This window comes from Anarrhichthys ocellatus, unplaced genomic scaffold, assembly GCF_004355925.1.
Source record: "Anarrhichthys ocellatus isolate YVR2014 unplaced genomic scaffold, GSC_Weel_1.0 scaffold6, whole genome shotgun sequence".
In the NCBI taxonomy this organism is placed as follows: Eukaryota; Metazoa; Chordata; class Actinopteri; order Perciformes; family Anarhichadidae; genus Anarrhichthys; species Anarrhichthys ocellatus.
The window spans coordinates 3234069-3249290 of record NW_022280036.1 but is presented as its reverse complement, the minus strand read 5'-3'; the positions used below and the strand labels follow the sequence as shown (position 1 = coordinate 3249290).

Below are 15222 nucleotides of genomic sequence, written 5' to 3'. Positions count from 1 at the left end.
GAGAGAGAGAGAGAGAGAGAGAGAGAGAGAGAGAGAGAGAGAGAGAGCATCAGGAACAATACACACCAAATACACACATATGGAGATGAGGTGCTGGTAATGGACACCAGGCAGACTAAATGAAAAAAGAGCAAACGGACAATTAAACACATAAATAAATTGCAGCAAGTGAGGGAAATATGACCAAACGCGTCAACGTGCAACCGTGTTACCTGGTTTTTGGCTTCGTTGCAATGGTAACACTTGTGTTGTATGTATGCAGCTCCCAGAACTTGCAAGGCAGCATCTGACTCGGACAGATATCTGACAGCTGTAGCCATGTCCAGACCCAGCATACTGCACACACACACACACACACACACACACACACACAAACATACACGTAATAAGTTGTATGATCATTTTCAGCATTGATTAATCTGTTGATTATATCTTTCCAATTATCAACTCATAATTTTGTCCATAAAATAAATCAGATAAACATAAACGTTTTTTCAAAATGTCATAATGGAGTGAGACTCCTTCAGCCTGTCACCACCTCTGCATGGTAACAGTCTGTGGAAACAGCATACATACATTTGACAGGACGACCCGAGCCAGAGGTAGCCCAGATGTTTACCCAGGTAAATGAATGAATAATGGGCCTCACCCTTCCAGTGGGTCATTGCTGTGTATCGATGCTCCGTCCAAGATATCCACTCCTTTCCCGACGCTCCTCAAACTGCGGAGTGAGGCGGCCCGGTGGAGGGTGGCCTGGCACTGCCCTGTCCCCATGCCGTGGCTGGCCCTGGACACGTGCTGCTGCCACTGTGTCCCCCAGCCGTCCCCTGCCATGGGGACCCCCCTGCCGGTCCCCACCCAGCCCTCCTGGCCGAAGGCAGAGCCCTGCTGCTGCTGCTGGTAGTGCTGCTGTCGGTTGGTGATGCGACTGATGGTGCGATGGGAGGGGCCCTTATAGGTGTACTGACACGGCTGCTCCTCCTCCTGCCAGTAGCCTCTTTCCTGGGCCAGTGTCCCGCTGAGGCTGCGCCTTAGGGAGCCGAGGGGAGGCACAGTGATCACGTAGGAGGCGTTCTCTGGAGGAGGCAACACAGTGATAGGAAGTGCCTCCTGGTCTGCTTGGCACAGTGACTTGGTGAGTCTGTTTCTGCTGTGTGACTGGTGGGAGGACTGGAAGCTGCTCTGGACCATGCTGGTTTGTTTATGGCCCGCCTTGGAACTGGTTTCCACAGCAGAGCGAGAGGAGAAACCAGAGGAGCGAAGTGGTACTGTGGGCTTCTGCAAGGTGGAAATAAAAGGGTTAGCAGACACACTGCAGCAGGGAAAGATGAATACCTTTTTCCCCGAATTTCTGATATAAAAAGACAAATTGGCATATAACTTCCCCTGTACTGCAAAAAGTAGTATAGAGAAGCTTTCACAGTACAAACAAGAAGAAAAAAATGTACCACTAGTATTTTCTTTTCTTAAAGGTGCTCAATATGGAATACGGAGAATATCTACTGCCTCCACACGGCTCTAAACGTGGACAAGGCTGAGCAGCTAGCAGCTAACGGTGCTAACTACGGCAACAGTGGTGACAGAGCTAACACTGTTAACCTGAGGGGGGAACCGTAGGGTGGGGACGGCATTATCAGCTGTAACCACATGAGAACAGCGTAGCGCCGCGGCCGTAAGCTAGCTAGTGGGGCACAACAGAGAGACTGACACGCCGGTCCCGGCTGCGTACACAAAGCACAAACTCAGATTAAAACACACACAGAGGGAGAACGACTTCCTCATCTGCTCAGGTAGACATCACTCCACTATGCCTTTATGTAGCACATAGTAGTTTGCTGCTATATTAGCACCCTTAATAGGTTTTTACAGGAAACCGTGCTTGAGGCTAGTGAAACTGTCCAGGACAGCACACAGGTGTTGTGAGACATTCCACAGTAAACAGCTCTTCCTTCTCTTCTTCATCAAAGCTTGGCTACTGTAAGCTGCAGGAAGCTCACTGCTGCCTCTGCATTGTGAGAGCGGCCTGTTAAAAGCCAAGAGACCAGCATCCTGTGTATACTTTACATTGTTCTGGATTTGGTCAGCCGGGTTAGACAATTAGAACAGAGAGGAAACGTTATTCATACACATTACTGGTGCATTGTATTCCAGTGTGTGTGTGTGTGTGTGTGTGTGTGTGTGTGTGTGTGTGTGTGTGTGTGTGTGTGATGAACAATATCCTACTCTTTTAGAGGAATGTTAATGTTTTAGATAGCTATAGTTAAAGTACTATTACGAATTACAACTTTGGTCTTATTTCATAGTAAACTGTAAACAAGCTGACAGTTTATCCAGATTGTAAACCACTTTATTTGGAGATAAAAATGAAGGTAATACACTGTTGTTAAGAATCCCTCTTTGCACAGGAAACCCTTCAGGAGACCTGCACTCAGTACAGTAGGTCAAAGTTTAAACCAGTCTGTAAACTGTTGGATGGTGTTTACAACAGACGGTTATTCATTTTGTCATTTTTTCTTTTTTTCTCAACTCATTTTATCTACCCTGGGTGTGTCTGATAGTCTGACCGCTTGTGTTCTGTCAGACATAGCGATGCAGCTGCCCTCCCATATCTCAGCCAGGGTCACAGCTATCACTGAGGTCATGTCAGGATAGTCAGACTCACCAGGATGTAGACTGGGCTGTTTTTTTCAGACAGAATTCTCCCCCACTCACTTTATCTGTTTGTTACCTTTTGACAAGGGCACCAAAGAGTATAGAGGCAAAGAGACGAAACTCTGATGCTTTTTTGACAACTACATTTATATCTGGTCCTGCTGGCTTCCTGCTAGCTGTGTGCGGCTGTAATAATGTACATAAGCACATCCATGGGCTGTATGCTGTAAAGCCTGTGCCATGGTGTATGTAATAACGTCTCTGTTCCCAAACAACCTGCTGTCGGCTAGAAGCTAGTAGCGTGTTCTTCCATGTATGTCCATTGCTCACTTTATGCTCCTCTGGGAAAAAGTAAAGTAAGTAGACAAATACGTAAGTTAATAGTTACAACAGTATGCATATTTAGATAATATTTAGACTTTTTACTGGCGTACTTTGATAATATGGTCGCTTTCCGTGCAAAATGGTGTAGCTCTGCTGCTTCACTTATGATCAATGTCTTGAATAGTACAAAAATACAAGACGCCGCCCAAGATGATTGTGATCTGTGAAGAAATATAAACAACCCAGAGCGTTGTTTTCTTCCTTAATGTGGAATTTTGATGGGATCACCCAGACCTTTCTTCAGCACTGGTATAGAGATAAAGCAAAGTGACAAAGAGACAGTCATGCATTCAGTACTTGACATTTTTCGATACCTAATGCTACAAACACATAACAATTAAGCTGAGGGCATTGGGAGGGGGGGGAGGACTATTTTCTTAAATCCTGGCTACGGACCAGATCTCAGCAATTAACTTGGGTAGTTCAATCTCAAAACCAGGTTGCTTGTGTTGTGTATATTTGGACTGCATGAGTAAACTCCACAAAGAAAACCATCAGTCAAACTTACAAGTCTCTGGCTGGGAGACTACAATGACTTCTCACAAGTCCACACAGAATATAATACCTAAACCATCCACCAGTTATTGTAGTAATATCAAAGAGCCATCCTTACAGGACACTGTAAGTGTAAAGTTTTAAGTTGTTGTGTTAATATGTTCTTGCATATTTTCAGTGTAAAGCAGTGGCAGGCGGTACTCACAGACATGACGTGGCTGGGTGTGTGTATCATGGATCTGGAACTGAAACCAAGGGTGTGGGAAAAGCTCTTGGCCTCAGGATGGTTGTAGTCTAGAAAAAGGAAAGAAAGAAATATTAGTGTTTTTGATCATCATGCCATTGATGGTTCTATGTATAACCCTTTATGTTAACAGTAATAGCAAGATCGGATAGTTTTTACAGATATTCAGCTTTATAAAAAGCACAGACAAACTATTAATGATAGGAAGACGTAGATGATTATTACTTGCAAGACTTCATACTCTCTTTCCAGCTGATGTTACCAGTTGGAAGGAAAACTTGCTTTTTTTTGGTTTCGGCTGGGAACCAACTTTTCCAAATTTATTTTTGATCAAAATTCTCATAACATTTCAAAATTAGGTGTGCAAACCGTAACGGAACTCGTTGAATGTTGGTGGAAAAGGCATGTGATAGTTTGATCCAAACCCACATTTAAGTCTTTGTATATAACAGTGATTGGGCAGAACTACTGTAAAACCAATGAATTCCCTGAACTTCACAGATGATAATAATGTACACAGACATCAAGGGACCTTAATAGAGATTGCAGAATGTGTGAACACTCTCAGACTCATGAGCACATTATACTGTCAAACAATATACACGAGTGAGCTGCTATGAGTTGAGCAGAGAGAGGAAGGCGGGCACTGCCTGAAGTTAACGGCTTAGAGAAAGACACAACACACACCATCCAGTCCAGCAGGACGGAAGGAAAGGAGGGAGGAGATGCTTCTGGGAGGGGGTCTGGCCCTGCATGCCTGAACATAAGCATCATCGGGTCAGGGGTGAGGGAAGCTCAGACACAACCACCACAGTAAGGACAACACACACACAGTTTATGTAATCCGGTTCTTCTATTACACAGCAACAGAACCACAGGGATGGCAGTGCACCTTTACATATATGGAAGATTTAATTTGCACATAGTAAGCCAATTAGATTCAATGTATCAATATTTAACGGAACACTCCTCCATTTTTCAAATCTTATCCTCAGCCCTAACAAGAGGTATGGGCCCCGTAATTATAATTTTTTTTTTTTAGCTAGTAGTGATCCATGGGTCGACCCGTGGGTTCTGGGAAACTAAGAAAATACCACGAGTTTTGGAGGGCAGGTCAAAAAGTGACAAAGCAGCGCCCCGAGTATGTTAGAAACATTGCGTGCAATAGTCCACCTTCTCTTCCCTTCTCTCTTTCAAACACACACACACACACGCACACACACACGCACACACACACACACACGCACACACACTCTGGACAGCTCCCAAGTTGTAGCTGCAGCAGGATCAGCATCAGAGCCGCAGCGCTCAGTCCTCGTCTCGGTCCGCTAATATAATGCATCAATTTGGCACTTGACGGGTCGGGTAGTTAATTGACATATATTGATTTTTAGGCGAAAAAAACAATCTAATCTGGCAACTCTGCTAGTGGATATGTTTGGACATGCATGATGATGGCGGACAGATCAAGTGTCTTCACGTGGAGATAGTCTCACTTCCTAATGTTTGTATAGCCTGCGTTGCTTAGTAGATCTCATTGACGTGATGTGATTACAAATGAAAACTGTGTGTCAAATTGAAAAATAAAACACGATACACTTTTTCAGATTCCACAAATTGGAAATACAGCGTACATGCAATATACTGCTATATATGACATTTAGAGCCTTAATATAGCAGCAAACAACCATTTGCTATGTAAAGATATAGTGGAGTAATGTCTACCTGAGCAGAGAATGAAGTCACTATCCCTCCCCTGTGTGTGTTGTAATCAGAGCCACGTGAGTGTGCCCCACTGGCTGGCTCGCGGCCGCCGCTCTGCACTGCTCTCATATGACGGTCACGGCTGATAACGCCGTCTCGACCGACAGCATATCATCCAACCTCCGGTTCCCCCTCAGGTGAACACTGTTTGCTTTGCCAGCACGTTTGTCATAGTTTGTACCATTAGCGCTGTTAGTAACGTTTGCTAGGAGCCGTTTGAGAGGCAATCGAAGTGCTCCCAATCTTGTACAATGGACCTTTAAATTACCCCATCCATTTCTGTGTAGAGTCCCCTTATTACCCTGCCTTCAAACTTGACTGTCTTCTGATTTCAGACGTGGTCTCACAACACGCCATACAAACTCCTTCTGCTCAAGCATAACATGAGCTTTTCTGTGTATGTTTCTGACCTAGCTATCTATCTTGGTCATGATCCAGGAGAGTGGGAGTGTCTCCAGTGGTGGATCTATTGGAACCCCTTGCAAATATCCAGACTTCTCTGTCAGGGTGTCTGGCGTTGTCTTCAATCTACCCTAGATGTGTCTTTTAGCTCTTCGTTGAAGGTTTGTGAATGACATATCCACTGTATTACTGCTTCAAATACTGAAAGACGTACCACTAAGTCAAATGGTTAGGTAACAAAAACCACACTCGCATGCCATGAGAAATCCAGATTATGGGAGTGCTGCTATCTTTAGTATGTTTTTAATCAACTCCTCTCTCAAAGTTTTATGACGCTGATTAAGCCCAGATAGCTTCTACAAAACAAGAAGCCTCTCAGTGATTTATCTATGTGTTGCGTATGGAATGTGTGCAGCTCCTCTCATTCGCCAGTATTGGGTCATTGTATCCAGCCGAGGCTTTCTCAACCCTGTGGTCTCTCAATCCGTCCTTTGTCGCAAACTCATCTCCCTGCTGTCCCATGACATCCAAAAAAACAACCTCTAACACCTTGGTCTCCAACACTCTAAACTCCACCCACAATAAACAGAGTCTTATAACTACACGCAACATTATCTGACCCAGTGATAAATATGAGACAATGACAGCAGGCCTGACCCCACTGGCCAAAGTGCACGCTGGTCTAGAATAGACTCTGATAACGGGCTGTGAAGAGGAGATTGGAAAGGAATGTTCCACACACTGGGTGGTCAATGAGTTTAGGAGGGGTGATGAACCAGACAGCAGCTAACTTTTTTTAAAATTACAATTTAAAGAGTAGAGTTCATTCACACTCACCCACACTAGCGTCTCATGTGACTGCACTCATTTCCTTCTAAGTTTAGCATTATTCTGCTCAGCTCACCCTCTCCATCTGTTTCCTTCGCTTTCTTTTTTTTTGTTTTTTGCAGCTGGACTGTTCAGACTACAATGTGTCAACTTCATCCAACTTTTTTTCTCTTTCAGTGGCATCCAACTTGAAATGTCACACAAAAGATATTCCAAACTAAGGTCACAACAGGTAATGTGCTGATTTCCTGACAGAATTTTACTTATTTGGACTATAGAAAAAAATAAACTAAAATATGCTTATCTAACTTCAAACCTCACCTCTCTACCGTAAAACACATTTAAAGTCAAGCTCACATTTCAATGCTCCTTACTTTTTGTGTTAGGAAATCTAAATTAAAGTAATGCTGCAGTTATTGTGCACGTTTATCAATTTTAAAAGCAGGATTTTTTTGGCATATTTGAGGAAACAGCATCTCAGCCTCGAAACACCGACTGGGCGTTTCCCATCCAGGCGCAGTAGATGACATGGAGTGGATGCCTAATGTTTGATTGAATCCATATTATAGTTATGATCATTTTAATTTCATTATAATAATGACATCCATCAATCAATCAGTCTCTAACTTTTAGCGACATGGGAGGTGTGTGTGGAGCCACAGTCCTCCGTAGTTCCGTATTGCACTACATTCTAAACCCGCCCACTTTTGGGGGTCCAATAAAATGCTAATTATATCATTTAAATTCCGCTTGTAACTGTACACCGCTCAAATATTGTCTTTCACTTAGAAATACGTCACAGTACGGAAGCTAAAGACGCTTTGACTTCACTTTCCAAAGCTGCTGAGGGCCATTGTTGAGCGCCTGCACACTCGTCATTATACAAAAGATGGAGTGTAGCTTCCGTTAACTTTTTATAGGTCTAGATCGGGTGATGGTTAATCACCAGGCGGTCAAAACTGACAGCAACATGTGACCAAAGTAGCCGATAATGTCTGGCGTTTAACAATGCGTCTAACATGTTGGGCCTTTATCCAATCATAATCAACCAGTGTGAAGGCTATTTCAAATTAAATCAGAGCGGTCTGACTTTCAGCCCGACATCCAGCCAGCCACAGCTTCACCCCGTCTTGTTAACCGAGCTTTGTGGGTGGGACTTTTTGCCGTGGCATCAACATTAATATCTATACAATGTGTTGTGATTACATTAATTACTAGAGCACAAAGTTGTTTACAAGAACATTAAGTTCTTTGTTGATCTAGCCTCTTAAATTTGCTTTTTAAAGTGCACCAGATGGATGCATTTAACTTCTACAGAAAATGTACAGAATTTTCTTTAATTTTCTTAATTTTTTTTTTCTTTTGTGAAATTTCAGTTTGACTTTTAAAAGTTAAATGTGTTTTTTTCACACAATTCTCAACATGTATTTTTTTTTTTCACATATCTTCTTTATGTGAATGTAGCAGACATTTTGTCATCAATCACAGCGAATCAATTCCACAATAAATTCCATCAAAACTTGGTTATTATTGTGAAGTGCAGGCTTTTAAAGTAATTCCAGAGATGAACAACCACTGGCCATCTAGAGTTGTGTGAAAACACATCGAACATCTAAACATATATTGTATGCCTTCAAAAATGGTCAGCGAGTTAAGTTATGTGTAAGTTATGCATGTTTTGTCATTTCAAACTACTGGTGCTGTCCTTTAAACATCTTTAGGCTGTGTGTGTTGGAGGCAACGAGTAATTTGGGGTAAAACTCTACGTTACAGAAAGAAAATAATACCATGTGTAATTTTTTGGTTTTGCCTTTTTTTCCACCTAAAACTGCGATAGCGTAATATTTCTAATGAAAAAGGGATCGGTGTTGGCTTGGAGTTATGCCGTTAGTCATTTTACTAGTGAAAGAACGCCTCACTCAAGCTTACATGCAGCTTTCAAAACAACATCCTGACCCCCGTGTTGCGTCAAACTGAGGTGCGGCCGTCTTATCAGACAGGAGAGGGAGTAGCGGTCCATTTCTCCTTCCTCTCCCTTACTTGTGGTGGTTGAGGTGGTTCTCTGTGCAGCTGTTCTCATTCTACGTGTGAACAGTCATAACTATGAGACCATCCTGACCGGACCTGTGATGTCTTAATTAAAGTTTCCATAGAGAGGGGAAAAAACAGGAAATGAGCAGGAAGTAACACACTCATGGTGCGGTTCTCATAGTGCACAAATAACCAACCTGTGTAGCAGATGAACTACACACAACTATATATAAACAGCTATTCTGCCCTCTTTTACATACATTCTGGGTAAAACTGTGACATTTTATACATTTATAAATGTGTCATCTCCTATCAAAAAACTACGAAATGACTTTTTAAAGTAAAATGACAAGAATAAACTGAGTAGTCTTTCCACTAGAGTCCTGTAACATCAATCCTCTGGAGACTTTTGGAACAAACTGGACCACCATAATAACCGTGTGCATGCTTAGCTTTTAACACAGGGATGCTAACAGCTCTCTTGCTGCGCCCCTGTCATATTATCAGAGCCAAAGCTGGAGCCCAACACAGTCCTGAGGTCTCTATTTTGTTCAAAATTCCACACCATGACGAGATCCTTCGTGACTGCATGCATAATAATGTTGCAGCGGTGCGCGTATATTCTCTCCAGACAGTTGGGTACGTGACATTCGATTTTGGTATGCGGCTCTGCGTGTCCTCAGAAACAAAATAATTAGCTGTTGGCTTAATTTGTCCCAATGACGTCTACATCTTCGAAAATTCAGGAGATACAATTCTTCAAAGCAACAGAAGCATTACATTTTCCCATAATGCAACTGTATGGCATCCCTCATTTGACCCTCCCTGCCTCCTAAATGCCCACTTCCATCATGCTTTCTTTCACCTCCGGTCTGTAATGCAGATCTTCTGTCAAACACGAGCTGAGTTGACCCCTGATGACGTCGTCGGGGTTGGAAAACTAAAGGTAGAGCATTGCTGACTTAGTGACTTTTTTCTTAGTCTTTGTTATCGACCGGGCGCCAACAATTCAGAGGCTTATCTTTTAGAGTAAGGCCGTTTAATGGTTACATTTACCCCCATAATCCTTCCTGCCTCTGGAGCCAAACCCAGAAGCTCCCTCTTGTGTGTTCAAAGGGTGTACAGTTACACTATAGGAAGGTGATACGGTTAACCCTCAGAGTACTCAGATCAAAGAAAAACAGCATATATTATACACTGGCCTAAAACAGATACCTGCTGTTTCATCTCTAACTTACACAGAAAGTCACATAATTGTCACAACATTGTGAAGTAACGCTATAATGTAAAACACTGTAAACCCATGGACGCTCTTACTGGAATAAATAGGAACAACAGCCAGAGTATTAAACAATCAAATCAAGTTTGATTCAATAAATACAATACAATAAACTCAGGTGTTGGTTAAGCAAGAAAACGCACTATGGGGATAGTTACAGGAGCATTGTGGTAAATACGGTATCATAAAAGTGTTACAGAGCCAACGGTTCACCAAACCCACAAATCAATCTGCAAAGGGTCTAACAATTCACTGGTTTCAGTTGGTTTGACCATCTATCTGTGAAATCACTCGCCTGTGCCCTGGTTTTTAAGTTAAAGTGTTTCTCATTGGAAAACAATTGTTGGACTTCAATATCGTTTATATTAATAACAACCGCTCATGTGACTATTTAATTCACACGGGAGCCATTAAGTGATCGGACGTTTGCTGGAGGAGATGGTGGAGACTAAAAATGGAGCTAAAAAGGAGACCGGACGTCAGACTTTACACCCATCAGGTGGCCAGACATTTCCAAAACCTAATGTTATTGGCTGATATTAAGTCACTGTTGTGTTTTCAACTTGTTCCATCACCTAAGTGGTAAAACAAAAGACCATAGCAGCTGTAATTCTTCATTCCAGTGCAGCCTATTGATCACTCAGACAAAGTGGCATCAACAGCCCAAATGTTGGTCTATCTGTGTGAGTACAGCTGCACCTTACATCACTCTGCTTTTTAATTCCTTATCAGTGCGTTTTCTACCAGTGAGCCGGCCCATGTTATTGCATACTATGTATGTAATGGTCTGGCAGCAGCAGTAGGTGCTTCAACCTGCTGTATGTTGGCTGGAAAACAACATCTTATGAGGACTTTTTTTTTTTTGATCGCGATGCGATGGCTCACCTGTTGATCCGATCAGCGCGTCGTCCAGACGGGGCAGGGAGGAGGACCTCTTCTCCGCCAGCCGCATCCGGACCTGCTCCCGGACCCTCCTGGCTTTGGCCACCGGGTCCGGAGACGGGCCGTCCGAGGGAACCACGTAAGCGGTGCAGGAGGTTTTGGGCTGAAGAGCGGACAGAAAACAGCCCTCCGCCACCGCCACACTCATTTTCAGTGTTAATAAAAAAAACAAGGTCACACTCGGGACAAAGAAAGAAAAGTAAAAGTAGAGGGGGCACGAGGTCCTGCAGCGGGGAGGGGGGGGGGGGGGGCCTCGAACCGGTGTGAGGCTCCGCTGTCTGCGCGTCTGCTGCGAAATGGAGACCGGTCAGCGACTTTAACTGTCTGGAGGCGGGACGTTCAGGGGTGTCTGGGGGGGGCAACAGCCACCCACCTAGTGACTGTCAGGACGAGCGCGTCTCCGAGAAATGACGTTCACGACTGACTTGCGACAGCAGATGAAATGTCACGCCGCCCGGTTTACTGTTTTCTTTTCAATTAACACCGGCTACTGATGAAATGTTGTTTATCACCACATGCAACACAGGCAGGTCTTATTGCTGGTGGCGAGTTGCAAAAATAACCAACTGCAAAATGTTCTCTCGTATTTTTTTTGTTTGTTTGCAACATTCTATCTGCTTGTAGCTGATGTAAGCGAACACGTGTCGCAATATATCAATATGAAAGATGTTTGAATTAATGGAACCGTTCTAAAAAAAAATGAGACGGTTGCACAGCCTTTTTTAAATATATTTTTTAAAACCATATTGAAGTTTGTAGCGCGTGTGTTGACGCTGGCCATGGATGAGTGATCAAAAACACCTCAGATGAACTCAGGTTCTTTGCAAAGTAAACAAACTCTAAGCTGACTTGCCACATACACTTTCCCAGAGAGGAGGGCTGCTGCAGAAGTGCACGGTGGGTACGGCTTACCGGCAGGTCTGATGAAATCCAGATGATTGGAAGTGAATGGCCCTGGTGTCCTCACCTGACATTTTTTTTTCTTCTTTATCATCTGTCAGCCTGAATCTGACAGCTGCTGCGAAGGCCTCCTGTGTAGGATGTGTGACTTTGGTGACTCCCAGTGGTGTGAGCAACAAACACAAAGTGGCAGACAATGCAAATAATAATAAAAACAATGTGTAGGGTCTATTTAGGATGATTTAAGTCAGACATTGATAGCCTAAAACTCTAGAGTGGAGACGGTCTATTGTGTGGAGATTCTCTGAGGTGACGCGAAAGCCAGAGGATCACGAGGAGTGCAAGAGGAGTGTCTAAAACTGGAAAGAGTAAATCCGCAGGTGAGCAAGCGTGTGCTGTGTAAACTCATCGGCACTCTTGTTTGAATCTCCAGTGATCTCAGGCAGAAAAAACGCGCGCTCACTGTGACCAGATGTAATAAATGTGTCATCAACTGTTAGTAAACCTCCATATTACGTCACACGTGTGCGTATGTTGCGCAATACCTTAAAAATAATCATTCCTATCCCAACCGAAATGATGACTGGAGCCGTCGGCAGGCAGGGTGGAGTGAAGTTCAGCTGAAACAATAAAAATAAAATATTCCTCCCAATACTCATGAGAAGCAGAAGAACATGTTTCCATGTAAACACAAAATGCTACTGGTGAGGTGAGGTTGTCATTCACCTCTGGATCCAACGCTTACATAATGTCCTTTTTAGGCCAACATTTCAAATGAATGACAGTTTTGCTAGAATAAGCGCAGCTTTCTTTGTTGATCAGGATTGGGTTAAGGGCTCAGGAATGTGGAAATAACCTCATCACCCCGGAAGCTGACATGAGAGTTGTTGGGGGTTTGGTCTGAGGAACTAAGTCTGGGTCTGAGGAGCAACAATAAGTCAGGGGGAAGAGAGCCTCTTCCCTGGGAAACAACCCTGAGACCCAGGAGGCTTTCACAAACCTATACAGAGAAAACCACTGACCCACATTGCAGCTTTAATGTATGGCTGTGCTCTTATGTTGTTTACTTGTCGTGCGTCCAAGAAGGTTAAGAGTATTTCTGAGTAAACAGTTTTAAACATCAGCCAAATACAGGGATTTCTTCCCCCTCCCCCCCCAGCTATATCTTTATTCATTGTTCAAATGACTCCCGATAACAAAGAAACAAACGCGTCCTCATCCAGAATAACATCAAAGTCACAGAGATTACATTAACATGGGATCTTCCTTTTTTTGTCAGGCATTTTAAAGATTATAACAAATTGCCAACAACAATAATAATAAATAAGACATAAATTGATAAAAAATACATTTATTTTCGAAAAACGGTTCCCAAATCGTTATATTAATTTCATACGTTCCTTATTTTTACACTGGGTTTGGGACCAACCTCTTCGATAAGCTTCCCTAAATCCTCACCCAGAGGAAAATGCCTGTAAGTGCTGACAGATTTGGTAAGATGGCCGTACCTGTCAAAGGTATATGAACTCCCAGCATCACGGCTTATATTGACCCGTTGATTGGAAGCAACGCTCCCAAAATGTTTGAACCTTGGTCGTTCATTGGCAGCCATGGGGATGGCCCATGTGCTATAAGAACAGCGCTGGGATTGGTAACTTGTGGTCTTTCAGAAGTTGCTTCCAGGATTTCTTTGTGTCGGTTGGAAGAAACGCTGAGTAAGCAGAACAACCGTGCTTTCAAACGAAAGAGCTATATGGTTGAAGGAGAAATGGAGAAGAAACTGGCAGAACTGAAATTTGAGGAGGAGGCTGAGCTCAAACGGAAGAAGTGGAGGAAGCAGTGGGAGAAGGTGCAGCAGAGACGGAGAGAGCTGGAGAACAAGGCACAGAGGAAGAAAGTAAAGTTGAAAAGGAAGGAGATTGTCACCTGGCTGATCAAACGGGTTCCTGAGGCCAAGGCCTGGAAGAAAAGGAGGAATCTAAAGCCTGGAGATATCGTGGTCAGGATGGATCCTACTGGCCCACAAGGGTCCGTGCCACTCGGACGAGTCATGGAGGCTTCCGTGATCAGACTTGTGCATTCAGCACGTATAAAGTATTATGTCCTTGAAAGGCCGGTGAATGTGCCTCAGAAGCGGGTCGTCACTCAATCAAAACATCGGCGGTTCAATGCCCGGCTCCTCTAGCCCCTGTCGATGTGTCCTTGGGCAAGACACTTAATCACAAGTGGCTTCCGAAGGCTGTGGCATCGGTGTGTGAATGGGTGTGAATGCTTCGATAGTCCTTGTGAGTAAAGGAAGTCCATTTAATATCATTTGCCTGCTCTATGAAACTTCAGGGTAGCAGGTCTCCCCAAGTATCCTGTGTAAATGGAACTGAAATGTGTTGTATTATTTTGATTATGGCATCTTAAATTGTAATTCCTAGAATTTTATTGTTGGCTGGTCATTACTATTTGGGGCTGGTATGTAGGAGCCATTTCTGGAGAGTGTGTGTAAGGACATAATTGGTCCAGTAGGTGTCCCCCTTGTGCTTAGAGCACCAGGATGTATCTGGATGATAGAACCCAATACTACCAAAGTGGATTTGGGGCACTTAAGACCTCCACTATCATAAGGGAGGTACAAGAGGGACAAACGCAGTCAATTATTCCAAAGAAATCGTACAATCTGTAACCGCCGTATGACAGCAGTGCAGAGCAGCGGCCGTGAGCTAACCGGTGGGGCACGCTCACATGCACCGAAAGCACACGCGGCCCGGCCGGATATGTTAACGAAGCAAGGAGAAGGTGGGAACACAACACACTGAGAGTGACTTCTAAAAAAAAGGAGTTACAGCAAGCCTATATATTTATAACAAGCATGATGTATGAAGCATGTGTAACGCAAGTTTACTTTGTTTTTTACGTTCAAATTCATGCGTTACTCTCAACCCGGCATGTACAAAATGAACATTGTGCAGGTTCTGATCTGCATCCAACACCCATCACATGCGATGTGACTTGTATTTGCACTGTTGGAGTTAACAAAGGAACGGTTTCCAGGGTGTGTAGCTTCAAAGGCATAACTAGCGCCAGATGTGTTGTAGAAGCTCACCTGGATCCCATTGTCCATGGTTCTGAAAAGACAGAACTCCCTCTGATTCATCCGATCGTTGTTTGATGTCGAGCTCTATCAATAATGTGTTACTTCACTTAACTATGAATTATGAAAAGATCACATATAGCTAGTGTTTCGTGATGTTAGGTGTCGTTACAGAAATCATTCTACATTTTGGGAAATTTTCTTTCCTGCCTAGAATTA

General features: G+C 43.5%; 1 protein-coding gene across 1 annotated transcript in view; it reads right to left on the bottom strand.

Moving 5' to 3' along the window:
• The window catches only part of LOC116382894 (plakophilin-3-like), a 28496-nt gene extending 17243 nt beyond the window's left edge, over positions 1–11253 (bottom strand). Inside the window, exons 1-4 of the mRNA XM_031846325.1 lie at positions 10965–11253; positions 3737–3825; positions 650–1278; positions 213–336 (exon numbers count right to left, since the gene is read on the bottom strand). Of these exons, the coding sequence (XP_031702185.1) occupies positions 213–336; positions 650–1278; positions 3737–3825; positions 10965–11169 (1047 nt within the window). The 5' untranslated portion in view covers positions 11170–11253. The remainder of the gene's footprint in view (positions 1–212; positions 337–649; positions 1279–3736; positions 3826–10964) is intronic.
• Positions 11254–15222: the final 3969 nt, after the last annotated feature.